This window comes from Lynx canadensis, chromosome D3 (assembly GCF_007474595.2).
Source record: "Lynx canadensis isolate LIC74 chromosome D3, mLynCan4.pri.v2, whole genome shotgun sequence".
NCBI lineage: Eukaryota > Metazoa > Chordata > Mammalia > Carnivora > Felidae > Lynx > Lynx canadensis.
This window is the reverse complement of record NC_044314.2, coordinates 28,367,965-28,381,195: the sequence shown is the minus strand read 5'-3', so window position 1 is coordinate 28,381,195 and position 13,231 is coordinate 28,367,965. Positions and strand designations below refer to the sequence as shown.

The window sequence follows — 13,231 nt, the reverse complement described above, 5'->3', positions numbered from 1 at the left end:
TATTATATATTATATTATATATATAAATATTATATATTACATATATATAAGTATGTATGTGTGGGACGGAGCCTAAAGATTTGCATCTCTAACTAGTTGCCTGGCGACGTGGCTGATCCAGGAGCTACACTTTGAGAACCACTCTATGTGTGTGCCTATATGAACTCTCCCTACCCACCTGTCCCTGCTACCTTCAAAAAATTTATTTACTGAATTCAGTTCCTTTTTTTTTTTAAACCTAAATCCTTCAATCCTTCACACTAGTTCCTTAAACCTCCTCCCCCCTTTGTTGGAAGCAAACATTTCCTTCTTATTATGACATATTTAGGATATAAAACACTGATATCCACACAAATGAGAAGTGTGGCCCACTAAGGACAGTGTCTGCCGGGCCACCCACCCTGGCTTCAACCACAGGTGTGTGGGAGAGAACTTGCTGGTAGAGCCAACCTGTCCAGGAAGTAATTTCTGACCAGTTCTGAAGAACTGGCCGGAGGACAGAAGTTGTCCCCTGCAGTGCTCCCCACACCCTTTCCCATAACCTGGAGCTCTTGACCTTAGTGATGGGCCAACACGGGAGAGCACAAAAGAGGCCCAGAGACCATCTAATCTAATCCAGTCCCCCAGGCTACAGACAAGGAAATGGAGGAGTAGTTCCTTGCCAAAGGTCACCAACTGCTAAAGCTGCTGCCCCCATCCTCCATCCCAATCTTCTTCCTCCAAGCCCACACCACCTTAAATCCTCCCTTGGACAATTGTTTCTCTTCTTCAAAAACAGATATAGTAAACACGAAGATGATCTAGAAATTCAAGATGGTGGTCGCCTCTGGTGGGGAGGGAGGGGCATATGATCAAGTGGGTTACACAGGGGGGCTTTAACCGTGTAGATAGTATTTTACTTCATGTCTAAAATACTTCAAAAATATTTCTAAAACCTGGATTTCATAAGTCACTGTGAGAAACCCCAGAATATAATTTTTCAAAACCAAGTAAGCAAAGCATTCATTTTTGACCTTGTGTAAGAATTACTCTCTGACAGGGTTTATTCCACGTGTGTTTATTTTTTTGTTTTGTTTTGGTTTTTTGGTTATCTTCCCCCCACCCCCCCCCCCCCGCCATGAAAAGTTTGTTGAAATAGTACTTTAGGGACATATTTGCCCAGGAGACAAAGCCCCTCCATGGTGTAGAGATTCAGTGTCAACTGACTTGTCACATGCACGTTCTTCCATTCTGTTCTGTGGTCGTTGCTGTTGTCATTAGTCCAGTTTTCTCAAGCGCACTGAACTCCTTGTTCTGCAAATGGGACCTCCCCGTCTTCACCCTGCCCTTCAACATGGCGTTGTCAATGTACCTTTCGGCCACGGGACATTACAATCCGTTCTTCCCAGGCAAACTGTTCAAACCTATAACCGAGGTTCCCAATGTCACCTGGACTGACCTCAGTGCCCTGCAGGTAAGGTATACCGTCTTCTCACATTCCTGCCTGGCTCTGGAAGACTCTGTGTCCTCCTGGCTAATTGTTCTTGGGCATCAGAGCCTTATGGAGACTCAGCTCTAGGGTGGCCTTGCTGCCTTCATCTTGCCCTCTGAACCATTTGTCCTGCTCCAAAGCTTTGGGCTCTAAGGATTTGTGTATTATTGTTATTGTAGTATAGTTAACATACAGTGTTATATTAGTTTCAGGTGTACAATATAATGATTCAGCAATTCTATACATTACTCAGTGCTGATCAAGATAAGAGTACTCTTAATTCCTTCCACCTACTTCACCCGTCTCCCCACTCACCTCCCTCTGGTAACCACCATTTTGCTCTCTGTATTTAAGCATCAGGTTTTTTGTTTTTTGGGTTTTTTGTTTTTTGTCTCTTTTTTCTTTGTTCTGGGGTTTGGGGATTTTTTTTAATTTTTTTTTTTTTAATGTTTATATTTGAGAGAGAGACAGAGCATGAGCAGGGAAGGGGCAGAGAGAGAGGGGGAGACACAGAATCTGAAGTAAGCTCAAGGCTCTGAGCTGTCAGCACAGAGCCTGATGTGGGCCTCAAACTCAGAGACCACGAGATCATGACCTGAGCTGAAGTTGGACACTCAACCAACTGAGCCACCCAGGCACCCCTGTTCTAAGGGGTTTTTTTTAATGTTTATTTATTTATTTTGAAAGAAAGAGAGTGGGGGAGGGGCAGAGAGAGGGAGAGAGAGAGAGAACCCTAAGCAGGCTCCCCACTGTCAGTGCAGAACCCAACATGGGGCTCAAACCCACAAACTGTGAGACCATGATCTGAGCCAAAGTCAAGAGTCAGACACTTAACCAACTGAGCCACCCAGGCACCCCACTAAGGGGTCTTTTAAATGACTGCTCAAAGCTAACTTTTCCTCCTCTTTTCCCAAAATCCACTCCAGAGTATAGCTCTGTTTCAAAGTCGGAGTCAAAGACTGTTTCAAACTTGGGGTGGGTGTGTTGGGGGCCATCCTTTGAGGCAAGGCCTCCAGCCTGGAGTTAAGGCTTCCATGATCTGGCTCCTCTGATCAAAAGAATTTGTTCCTTCCATTAGATCTCATTACAGAACCTCTCTATTCTGCTTTTTCATTTGGCAGATCTCATAGAATAGGTACAATAATTCATGGTTCTCAAGCTTTGGTAGGCATCAGAATCATTGTTTGTTTCTTTTTTAAATACCAGTACAAGCCCCATCTCAGACTCTCTAAATCCTAATCTCTGGGAATAGAGTCTGGGAGCCTGTATTAACAAGCTTCCCAAATAACGGTGATGTAGGCCAGAGTTTGAGAACTGCTATCATAAGATATATTCTATGTATCTCTTTACAGATGTGCACAAAGAGAGCACCTTTTTAAAAAATCTGGTTGGCCCAGGGGTGCCTGGGTGGCTCAGTTGGTTAAGTATCTGATACTTGATTTTGGCTCACAGTTTGTGAGTTCAACCCCCATATCAAGCTCTGTGTTGACAGCGTGGAGCCTGCTTGGGATTCTCTGTCTCCCTCTTGCTCTGCTCCTCCCCCATTTGTGCTTATGCTCTCTCTCTCTCTCTCTCTCTTTCTCTCTCTCTCTCTCAAAAATAAACATTAAAAAATAATAATAAAAATAAATTAAAAACCTGGTTAACCCAAATCACATTCCAGCTCTTCCTGTTGGTGTTTATTTAATAACTCTGTTTAAGGTTTCTTGACTATTAAAAACAAGAGAACACTTAAAATCAGAAGAGGGGCGCCTGGGTGGCTCAGTCAGTTGGGCATCCGACTTCAGCTCAGGTCATGATCTCACAGCTTGTGAGTTTGAGCCCCGCGTCGGGCTCTGTGCTGACAGCTCAGAGCCTGGAGCCTGCTTTGGATTCTGTGTGTGTCTCTCTCTCTGCTCCTCCCCTGCTCACACTCTGTGTGTGTGTCTCTCTCTCTCAGAAATAAATAAACATTAAAAAACACTTTTTTTTTAATCAGAAGAAAACTACCACCTTTTATGATGTGAAAAAGACTGGCTTTCCCACTATCAGGTTATGAGACCCCATTTGCCGTCCTCCTTGCTGAGCGAGCAAAACACGTGAAGAGCTCAGGCAGGCTTTTCTGTACATTCTTGCCCAGAAAATAAATAGGAGCGTTTGGAAATAACCCCAGAAGAAAATCAAATGTTTATTTGAATCCCCTGTGAAAAATATTATAAATAACGTTAAGTAATCTATCTAAAATGTCCCTGTCCAACATAGTAGCCATTATCCCCATGTGGCTATTTTAATTTAAATTTGAAATTCATTACAATTAAATGAAATTAAAAATTCGGTTTCTTAGCCTCACTAGCCACGTTTCAGGTGCTCAGTAGGCACACGTATTGGGCAGCACACATATGGAATATTCCACCTCCGTGGAAGTCCTGCTGGATGGTGCTGATCCGTGGAGGTAAGGGTCTTGCTCTTCTCACTATGAACTACCGCCCCAAAATCAGCACCCTTCTTTCCCATCTCACCCAGCTTCTGCCTCCCGGGCTACCCAGGGGATAGTTCTGCTGTCCGGTTCTGAGATGAAAGCCTAAGTAGTCTTTGCCCACATCAAGCTCCCTGCTCTAGAGAAACAGGAAATGATTTCGCGTAGACATGAAGATCCAGTGTGGGCTGGAAATGTTAAGGTCCATCTTAGGATAGACTCAAACTCACAGTATGGTCCCGTGCTCTGAGCAAGGACTGATGCAGCATTTGGAAGCCAGCATTAGTTCCAGCCTAACGCGTGAAGGGGGAGGGCAGTTCCCCGTGCTGAGGCAGAGCCCCCTGTGTCAGAGTCACTGCTTCCCCAAGGCCCCTCAGAAGGTATACATGTGACCTAGAGAAGACGGAGGGAGCAAGATGGGAAGGCATCTTTCAGTAAATGGTCTTGGTCACAAAGGAACCTAGTGTGGCTAATTATGCCTATCCTGGACCTACCGAATGTGTTGCTATAAAATGCTATTCACATTTGTTAGCTTAAATCAAACCCTGTCCCTTTCCGAAAACTGCCATTCTGTGAACACATGAGCTGAATTCAGGCCTTGGCCAGAAAGTAGAAATTTACATGTGTTACATGTAAATTTACATGACATTTACATGTATTTTTGTGGGGTTTTTTTGCACTGACTGGCAGTTGTTGATAACTGGAATAAGCTAAGGATATTCTGGTTTAAATAAATACATGTTCTCATTAACAGCAGGAGTGTCAATAGGGTCCTGATTCATGAACTTGCTGATAATTGCTTCTGAATTATGGATAAGAGAACCCGACTCTGGGTCTCTGGCCTTAACAACCCAATTGCAAGGGAGCAATAGTACTTCTATTGACCACAGTGTGCACTGATGTATTAGGCCTGAGAACCAATGGACAGTTAAAAGCAACACAAGTGTAAGCTGTGAGGCAGTGACTCCACCTGGGAGCTTATCAGCAGCCAAAGCCACCGTGTCAGTGCAGCAACAGAGCCCCAGAGTGAAGGGGGTTCTAGGAAGGTGTGCTCAGTATGCAGCAGGTATGGGCTGGTGCATCTTTTGGGATAAAGCAAAAGTGTGAGGTTTTTCTGTAAAGAGAGAGAATTTTTAAAAAGGCGGGGGGTGGGGGTAGGGTGATGGTACCTGGGTGGGCCAGTTGGTTGAGCACCCGGCTCTTGATTTCGGGTCAGGTCCTGATCCCAGGGTCATGGGTTTGGCTGGAGCCCCACGTGAGGCTCCGTGCTGAGCGTGGAGCCTGCTTAAGATTCTCTCTTCCTCCCTCTGCCCCTCTCCCCACTTGCACACACTCTCTCTCTCTAAAATTAAAAAAAAAAATTTTAATTAAAAAAATAAAAAAATTAGTCACACTGATCTCAAAAGACAAGATAAGCCCACTCTACCATTGCCTTGTATGTGTTTGTAGGTGTCTGTTCAGCTGTTTTAATGACCTCCTTCTCTAAATGGCTTTGCAGCTGTTGAAATCCCTGCCCGTGGGTGTCGGTCAGATCTACGGCTGCGATAACCCGTGGTCGGGGGGCATTTTCCTGGGCGCCATTCTGCTCTCCTCCCCGCTCATGTGCCTGCACGCTGCCATCGGGTCGCTGCTGGGGATAGCGGCAGGTAAGCCTGAGACGGGCAATGGGATATCGAGTACCTCCTCCGCTGCTTGCACCCCCCCCCCCCGGCGTCTTCCATGCTCCAGACCTTTCTTGAGAGCCCTGCTTTCAAGAACTCCCTTGGTGCCTCCCCCACCCCTAACCTCCTTCCAGAGCATGCTGCGTTTTGTCCACAGCTGTGACTCCTTCTGTCTTACCTAACAGGACTCAGTCTTTCAGCGCCATTTGAGAACATCTACTTTGGACTCTGGGGTTTCAACAGCTCTCTGGCCTGCATTGCAATGGGAGGGATGTTCATGGCACTGACCTGGCAAACCCACCTGCTGGCTCTTGCCTGCGGTGAGTATACTGTACCTCGGGGGGAGGCTCGCTCATAACCATGGTATCAGCCCAAACAGTAAGATATGACTGTGTGAGGAACTGGGGCAAGGGTTCCAGTTTGGGCCCCGGCTCTCTGCATGTGTGAGCAGGGCAGGTGGCTTCCTCTCTCTGGGAGGATTAAGCCCTGCTGGGCCTGCCTCATGGGTTATCGTGAGGACAGGAGAGCCTGTTGAGCCACATTAAACATTTGCCTTATGTATATGTTGGGGGATAGAAACTTGACTCGTCCTATGTTCTTCATACTAGTCGTTGACCCAAGAAACAGTAATAAAATGAGTCAAGCTAAACACAGAGCCATCTCTCCTGGTGAGTCAGGCAGGACTACATGTGGCCCTTTGAGAATCACAGGAACCAGCTGTTCTCACACTTCGGGGAGTGTCAGGATCACCTGGAAGGCTTGTTAAAACACAGATGGCTGCCCCCCTTCCCCAGTCCCTGATTCGTCGTTGGAGGTGGGGAAGGAGTTGGTGTCTCTAACAAGGGCCAGGTGGCACTGATGCTATTCCTCCGGGGACCACATTTTCAGACCCGCTGTATTCATCCGTTCGGACCCCCATATTCCAGCCAGACTCCTCCTGTCAGAGCCAGATGGTTCTGGAGATCCCCACACCTTCCTTCTCATTTTACTACTGGGGTTCTGAGGCCAGAGAGGTGAAGTGATGTGCTGAAGGGCATCCAGTCAATTAGGGTAAATTCAAGCCCGGAATCTACATTCGGTAACAACTTCTGTAATTCCCCTACCCTACTCTGTTCCCAGTGGCAGCATTCAGGCCTTTAAGAGAACACACCTCAAGTGATAGAGATTTGAAAAGCTAACGGATTTCTCAGGCCCTTGTAAAGTGGAGACATATTCGCCCAGAGCCTCTGGCATCCCTAATTCAATACGAAGTAAAAAGTAAGATAATGTATTAGAGTGCAGGGATACTGGGGTATCCCTGGGTGATACTGGGGAAGGGTGGAATGTGAAGAAATTATCTGTAATCTAATGGAAATACTTGTGTAGAGTCAGTTTATCACCAGATTAATCAATCCAAGTTACCTACACCGCTATTAAAATGGTGGACCACATACACACACATGATGGAATACTACTCAGCCATAAAAAGGATGAAATCTTGCCACTTGCAACAACATGGGTAGACCTTGAGGGCGTTACGCTAAATGAAACAAGTCAGAGAAAGACAAATATCATATGATGTCACTTACAGGTGGAATCTAAAAACACAAAACAAAGCAAAACCCAGACCCGTAAGTACAGGGAACAGATTGGTGGTTGCCAGAGAGGAGGTGGATTAGGAGCATAAATGGATAAAGAGAAGTACAAACTTCCAGTTATAAAATAAATAAGTCATGGGGGGTGTAATATACAACATGAGGAATCTAGTCAATAATATTGTATTAACTTTGTGCGGTGATGGACGGTGACTTTACTGAGGTGAGCATCTCACGATGTATGCAAAGATGGAAACACTATGTTGTACACCTGAAACTAATATAATATTGTATGTCAATGATACCCCAATTAAAAAAAAATAAGATAATAAAATAAAAGGGTAGACCACATGTCAGGCAGAGAATGTGGAATGGATTCCTGCACTGGGCAGGAAGCAGGACCAAGGATTTCTAAGGCCTCACTCAATTTTAATTTTCTGATGCTGTAGTGAAGTTAAAAAATCTCAGATTGTTGTGGTGTTGCCACTTTACATGTCATTTTGCCAATTTCCTTATAGTACACAGCTGTTTCACCAACTAGTCCTGTCAAACTTTTTGCTCATTTTCCCATATTTGTTCTCCTAAGCTTAGGGCAAAGGAGAAAACTGATTACGTGTCACCTGAGGTAGGCCAGGTTAGAAGCTTTACTATGAGATTCTTTGAGATTTCAAATCTTTTTTTTTTTAGGTTTATTTTTGAGAGAGAGAGAGAGAGAGAGAGAGAGAGAGAATCCCAAGCAGGTTCCACGCTGTCAGCACTGAGCCCATCATGGGCCTCGATCCCACAAACGATGAGATCGTGACCTGAGCCGAAACCAAGAGTCCAACACTTCACCGACTGAGCCAGGCGCCCTGAGATTTCAAGTCTTTATTCAAGGGGCTTACATTTATGTTTCTGTGTGGGCGGTGATAGAAAATACATATTAAACACTCATGAAACCCACGTGGCCATGGCCGGATATGATGTATCTGAACTTCCTCCCAGATAGTACTGGGAAGACCTAGGGGGTTAGCAACTTTAGATCCAGAAATTCCTGTGCGCAGAGTGTTATGGTCAAGGGCAGAAGCCAGGTGGGTGAGAGCAAGCCCACTGGAGACCATATGATATCTGTGACAGAACAAGGACACATCTGCAGTACCAGATTCCCTGGGGGCACATGACAGTGCAGGATCATCAAGAAGCACCTCCTAGGGGCGCCTGAGTGGCTCAATTTGTTAAGTGCCCCACTTTGTCTCAGGTCATGATCTCACGGTTCATGGGTTTGAGCCCTGCGTCGGGCTCTGTGCTGACAGCTCAGAGCCTGGAGCCTGCTTTGGATTCTGTCTCTCCCTCTCTCTCTGCCCCTTCTCTGTTCTCACTCTGTCTCTCTCTCTCAAAAATAAACATTAAAAATAAATTTTAAAAAAATTAAAAAAAAAAAAAAGAAGCACCTCCTAGACACGGTGGCTTTTCTGTATGTCCTAAAATTGAGAGAAGGAAGTCCTGTTGGTGGAGGCAATCTGACTGGATGGTCGGGGCCAGCATGGGGACAGCTTGAGTACATCCTTCAAGATCAAGCAGAAACTGTTTTGGTCACACGAGTTGTTGCTGAGATCTTGACAGACTGTGGAAAGAGATGAGGCCAAGATGTTAGCAGATGGGTTTCCTCAAAGCAGGAATATCTTCATTATTTTCTTCACTATAGAAGTAAAGTAGTATGGGCTTATGGTACCAAAAAAAAAAAAATTTGATAAATACAGAAGAGTATAAAGCAGAGTGTAAAAAGACTCCCTCCTGCTCCCTCAGTGTAACTTTTTTGCCTCCCTCTTATAAGGACCTCGGGTTACGTTGGGTCCACTTGGATAACCCACACTCATCTCCCGGTCTCAAGATCATTAACCTAATCACAGCTGCAAAGCTCCTTTTGACAGATAAGGTAACATATTCACGGGTTCTGGGGATTAGAGCGTGAACGTATTTGGGGGCCGTGACTGTGCCTATCACGCCTACCTTCCTTCGGACAGGTCAGATTTTCTTTAATGGCATAGCGTAATGGATGAGGCAACGTACTGAATTAGTTGAGAACCCAGACCCTCTGCCACGTCCTAGCTCTGTCAAGTTTAACTTCAGTAGATGCCACGTTCAATAGATGTCCTCCCCCAGGGGCCATCCCGCTTTCCCCTGCCACCAGTGGTGTGTGAGAGGGCACGTTTCATCCACACTAGGTACTGGCCATCCTTTCCCTCTTTGGACATAAAGTTTTGAGGCAGACCTCCAGCCCCCTCCTGTAAGGTAAATCTCACATGGAAAACGTAACAGCAAGTTCCAGCTTGCCCACGTCACCCTGACCCTGCCAAACCAAAGACCGACTCGGCCAGCCAAAGTAAATAAAGAACGGACATTCATTGCAGAGTTGCTCTTTCATTAGATCACGTGGCCTTATCAGCAAGAGGACCAGGGAAGCTCTGACAGGGCCCGGCACTGCTGCCTTCCCTGCCTCGACACCGGAAGCTGCCCACCAAGGAATTCCTCAGTCTTGTTATTTTATCAGTGCAAACTGTAAACACATTTCGTCTCCTTTTAATGCTTGGCTTGTCACAGTAGGACTTGTACACGGTGGCCTGTGGGGACGGACATTGCCGGCCCTTCAGCTCTCGGGGCCTCTCCTCTCCCTCTGCTGCCCAGAGCTCTGTCAGAGTCATCACCTACAAACTGTGGTGTGCAGAATGTCACCTCTACCGTAAGGCTTTCCCAGTCTGATTCAGCAAATCTTAATTGATGGGCAGTTACTGTTATGCAGTCTGACTCTCTTACTATGGGGAGAAAAGTGACTTGTAATTGGAGAGCACCTGGAAACCGCGTAACAGTAAGAAACCAGAGCAATGCCTTCCAAATGTAATAAGTATCAAATGGAGAGAAGTGGCAATGAGTCTCAGGTGCTCAGGGGACATCTCCTAGAAGAGCCGGCACCCAAGGGAGCAAGGACAGAATGTTCCGGTACTTGCTCAAGGGCCGGTGAATATTTGTTGAATGAGTGAGTGAGTGAATGAACGAATGAAATAGAAAAAAAAAGAATGAAATTCTCAAAACCCAACAAAAAAGCTCTTCCAACCCAAGCTGTTGCTGGCTTCTGCTCAGATCAGTATCTCACCCCCCAGGGACAGGGATGGGTTTGAGAGCTGCTCTTTGTGGAAATACAGGATTGCATGTGAGATCCGTCTCCTCCCTGTAAAGAGCATCTTCAAGTTGCCCTTTGACAAATGATAAAACCAGATTCCGAAGTTCAGGGATTTGTTGTACAATTAAATGGCAGAGCTGGGGTTTGAAGCTTGTCTTTCCAAGACACGCCTTTCCCGCTAGCTGGAGACAATTCAGATGTTGAAAGACATACTGTTGAACAAAAATACCAGGACAAAAAGACCAAAGATTGATAAAAGGTTGGAAGTCTGTGGTAAAGTAAATGAGGGAGGGAGTCCCTCCGCCCCCACTTCCTGCCCCGCCCCATGGTGGCTGTGTGATTTCTCCTGCTTTGGGGCAGTAGATGGTGGGTGTGCCTACCGGTGAGTGCTGCTGGGCAGGTGGCTGTGTGGCCAGCTTACGAAGGTCATTCTGCAGCCTGCCTTGGTGAAACCCGAGGGCTTCCCTGAGCCTTCTTGAGCCACCCCCCCCCTTCAACTGATGATTAGCTACTTGAGAGCTTTGTTTTTGTTGTTTCACATTGAAGGTCACAGATTTACTCAAACTGCTACTTTAAGATTTGCGCTTGCTCAGAGTAAATAAAAACGTAGCATGTTAGTTCATTAGCCCGTAAGCCGATCTTAATGGTATTTGGAAAAATGTTATGGGGAGAAATCCCAAGTTTGTGTTCCGTTTCTACTGATCTCTGAGTTAGCATCTGTTTTTTTTATACCACAAGTGTTTCTAACTGTGAATTCTAACCAATACGAGAATCCTTGTGATCGTACAGAAACCGTGCTATCCGAAGAAACATTCATACTTTTCATTTTAGTCCAACCATGCTCAGATAAAATAACAGGGAAGTTTATTGGCCATGGAAAGCCTTTTCCTTAAGGATCAGCAGTAACATGAACCAAATAGTAATCACAGAAAAGCTACCTTTACTGAGTACTTCTTTTTAAATTTTTTTTAATGTTTATTTATTTTCGAGAGACGGAGCGTGAGCGGGGGAGGGGCAGAGAGAGAGGGAGACAGAATGTGAAGCAGCCTCCAGAATCTGAGCTGTCACAAGAGCCTGATGTGGGGCTCAAATCCATGGACCTCGAGATCATGACCTGAGCCAAAGTCGGGCGCTTAACCGACAGAGCCACGCAGGCACCCCTACTGAGTGCTTCGTACTGCATGCTAAACCCAAGTATTACCTGCTTTCGTGTCACACCAACCCCGTGAGAAAGGAATTCCTATTCCCTCTATTGTGCAGGTGAGAAAGTGAAGGCTTAGAATGGAGGCCACCAAACTCCTAAGTGGTGGAGTCTGGGTTTGAACCCAGAGCTGCCGACTCTAAGCTCATAATTATAACCAGGGTGCTGGGCTGGCTGGAAAAACATGGAAGTTTCCTTTCCAGGGGATTTATACCAGAAGGCAGTCTTCCCTGTAATGAGAAGTGCACCTACTAAGTGCTGTTGTTCCCCTTTGTTTGTAGCCCTGTTCACTGCCTACCTTGGAGTCAGCCTGTCACACGTGATGGCTGTGGTGAGTTTGCTTTAATCTTGCATTGTCGTAACATGATTGATCAGTTTCTGATGATATGGAAACCCTCCCAAGGTCCCCCTGGGTGGTGTCCCATGCAGGATCCATGGCTGTGATAGCCACTACTTTCTCATCTCCTGGACCTGCCTGTCCCCACTCACCTTGTAGCTTCTTCGTGAATTATAATCCAAACTACAATCACCAGGCTTGCTAAAAATATCAGATGGATAATTTAAAGAAGTGAAACTTGGGCTGTATAACATATTTATCAAGTTCATGTTCTAACTCTGAGTGTCAGGGAATTGACCTTAGAATATCTTCTACTTGAACAGAAAGCCAAGACCATGTGGTGGTTGAGAAATCAGGAAAGAGAGAAAAATATAATTGGCTAATGACCCAGATGGTGCTGGTTTTTGTTTTGGGTCAAGCCATTAGTTTTTCATACCCCTTGTCTTTTTTTTTTTTTTTTTAATTTTATGTTAGAATGAGAGAGAGCGAGAGAGAGAGAGCAGGGGAAGGGCATAGAGAGAGGGAGAGAGAATCCCAACTCAGGGCTCAATCCCATGACCTGAGCCGAAATCAAGACTTGGATGCTTAACCGACTGAGCCACCCAGGTGCCCCACACCTTGTCCTTTTTTAAATCTCCATCAGTCGTAAGACTTATTCAGACTCACATCCTGGCTTAAGTATTTAAAAAATTTTTTTGATGTTTTATTTATTTTTGAGAGAGAGAGAGAGACCAAGCCCATGGGCAAGTGAGGGGCAGAGAAAGAGGGAGTCACAGAATCCAAAGCAGACTCCAGGCTCTGAGCTGTCAGCAAAAAGCCTGACGCAGGGCCCAAACTCGTGAACCGTGAGATCATGACCTGAGCAGAAGTCGGACACTTAACCAACTGAGCCACCCAGGTGCCACCCCTGCTGAACTATTTAATAGGCAAAACCATCTCCCATTTAGTGGCTCCTGCCCCTCTTTCTCCTTCCTTTTCAGCACTGTCCTGCCCTTGACCTTCTCTTTCAGAACTGCACGAGTTGCCAAGAACAGCCCAAAGGAAGGACCTCCCCTCAAGGAGCTTAGAATCTATTTGGGAACTGAAACAAGAGGAAGGAAAGCCAGTAGAGTCCAAGACTAGTCTGGGTGGAAATCGGGAGGAGAGACGGCACCACAGGCTGAACTCAGCAAAGAGGGCCCTGTGGGTGTGATGAGGGTCAGGAGACATTGGTGGCTTGCTAAGTGACATCTCTAGGTGCCCCGTGGCATAGGAGGCCCACTGTATGAAAGGAAGGGAAAGATGTACAAGGTGGACAGGCAAATGACCACCCTAAGCAGCAGATGAGGGCATCTCACCTGCTAAATGCCCTGGGATCTTGGACTCCATCTTGGGC

At 45.9% G+C, this 13,231-nt stretch overlaps 1 protein-coding gene across 3 annotated transcripts in view; it reads left to right on the top strand.

The window, feature by feature from the left end:
* The window catches only part of SLC14A1 (solute carrier family 14 member 1 (Kidd blood group)), a 51,729-nt gene that overhangs the window by 37,834 nt on the left and 664 nt on the right, over positions 1-13,231 (top strand). For all 3 annotated transcript variants that reach the window (XM_030336494.1, XM_030336495.1, XM_030336493.1), the window contains 4 exons: positions 1,261-1,453; positions 5,425-5,572; positions 5,773-5,907; positions 11,801-11,850. In XM_030336494.1, coding sequence (XP_030192354.1) covers positions 1,261-1,453; positions 5,425-5,572; positions 5,773-5,907; positions 11,801-11,850 — 526 coding nt within the window. The remainder of the gene's footprint in view (positions 1-1,260; positions 1,454-5,424; positions 5,573-5,772; positions 5,908-11,800; positions 11,851-13,231) is intronic.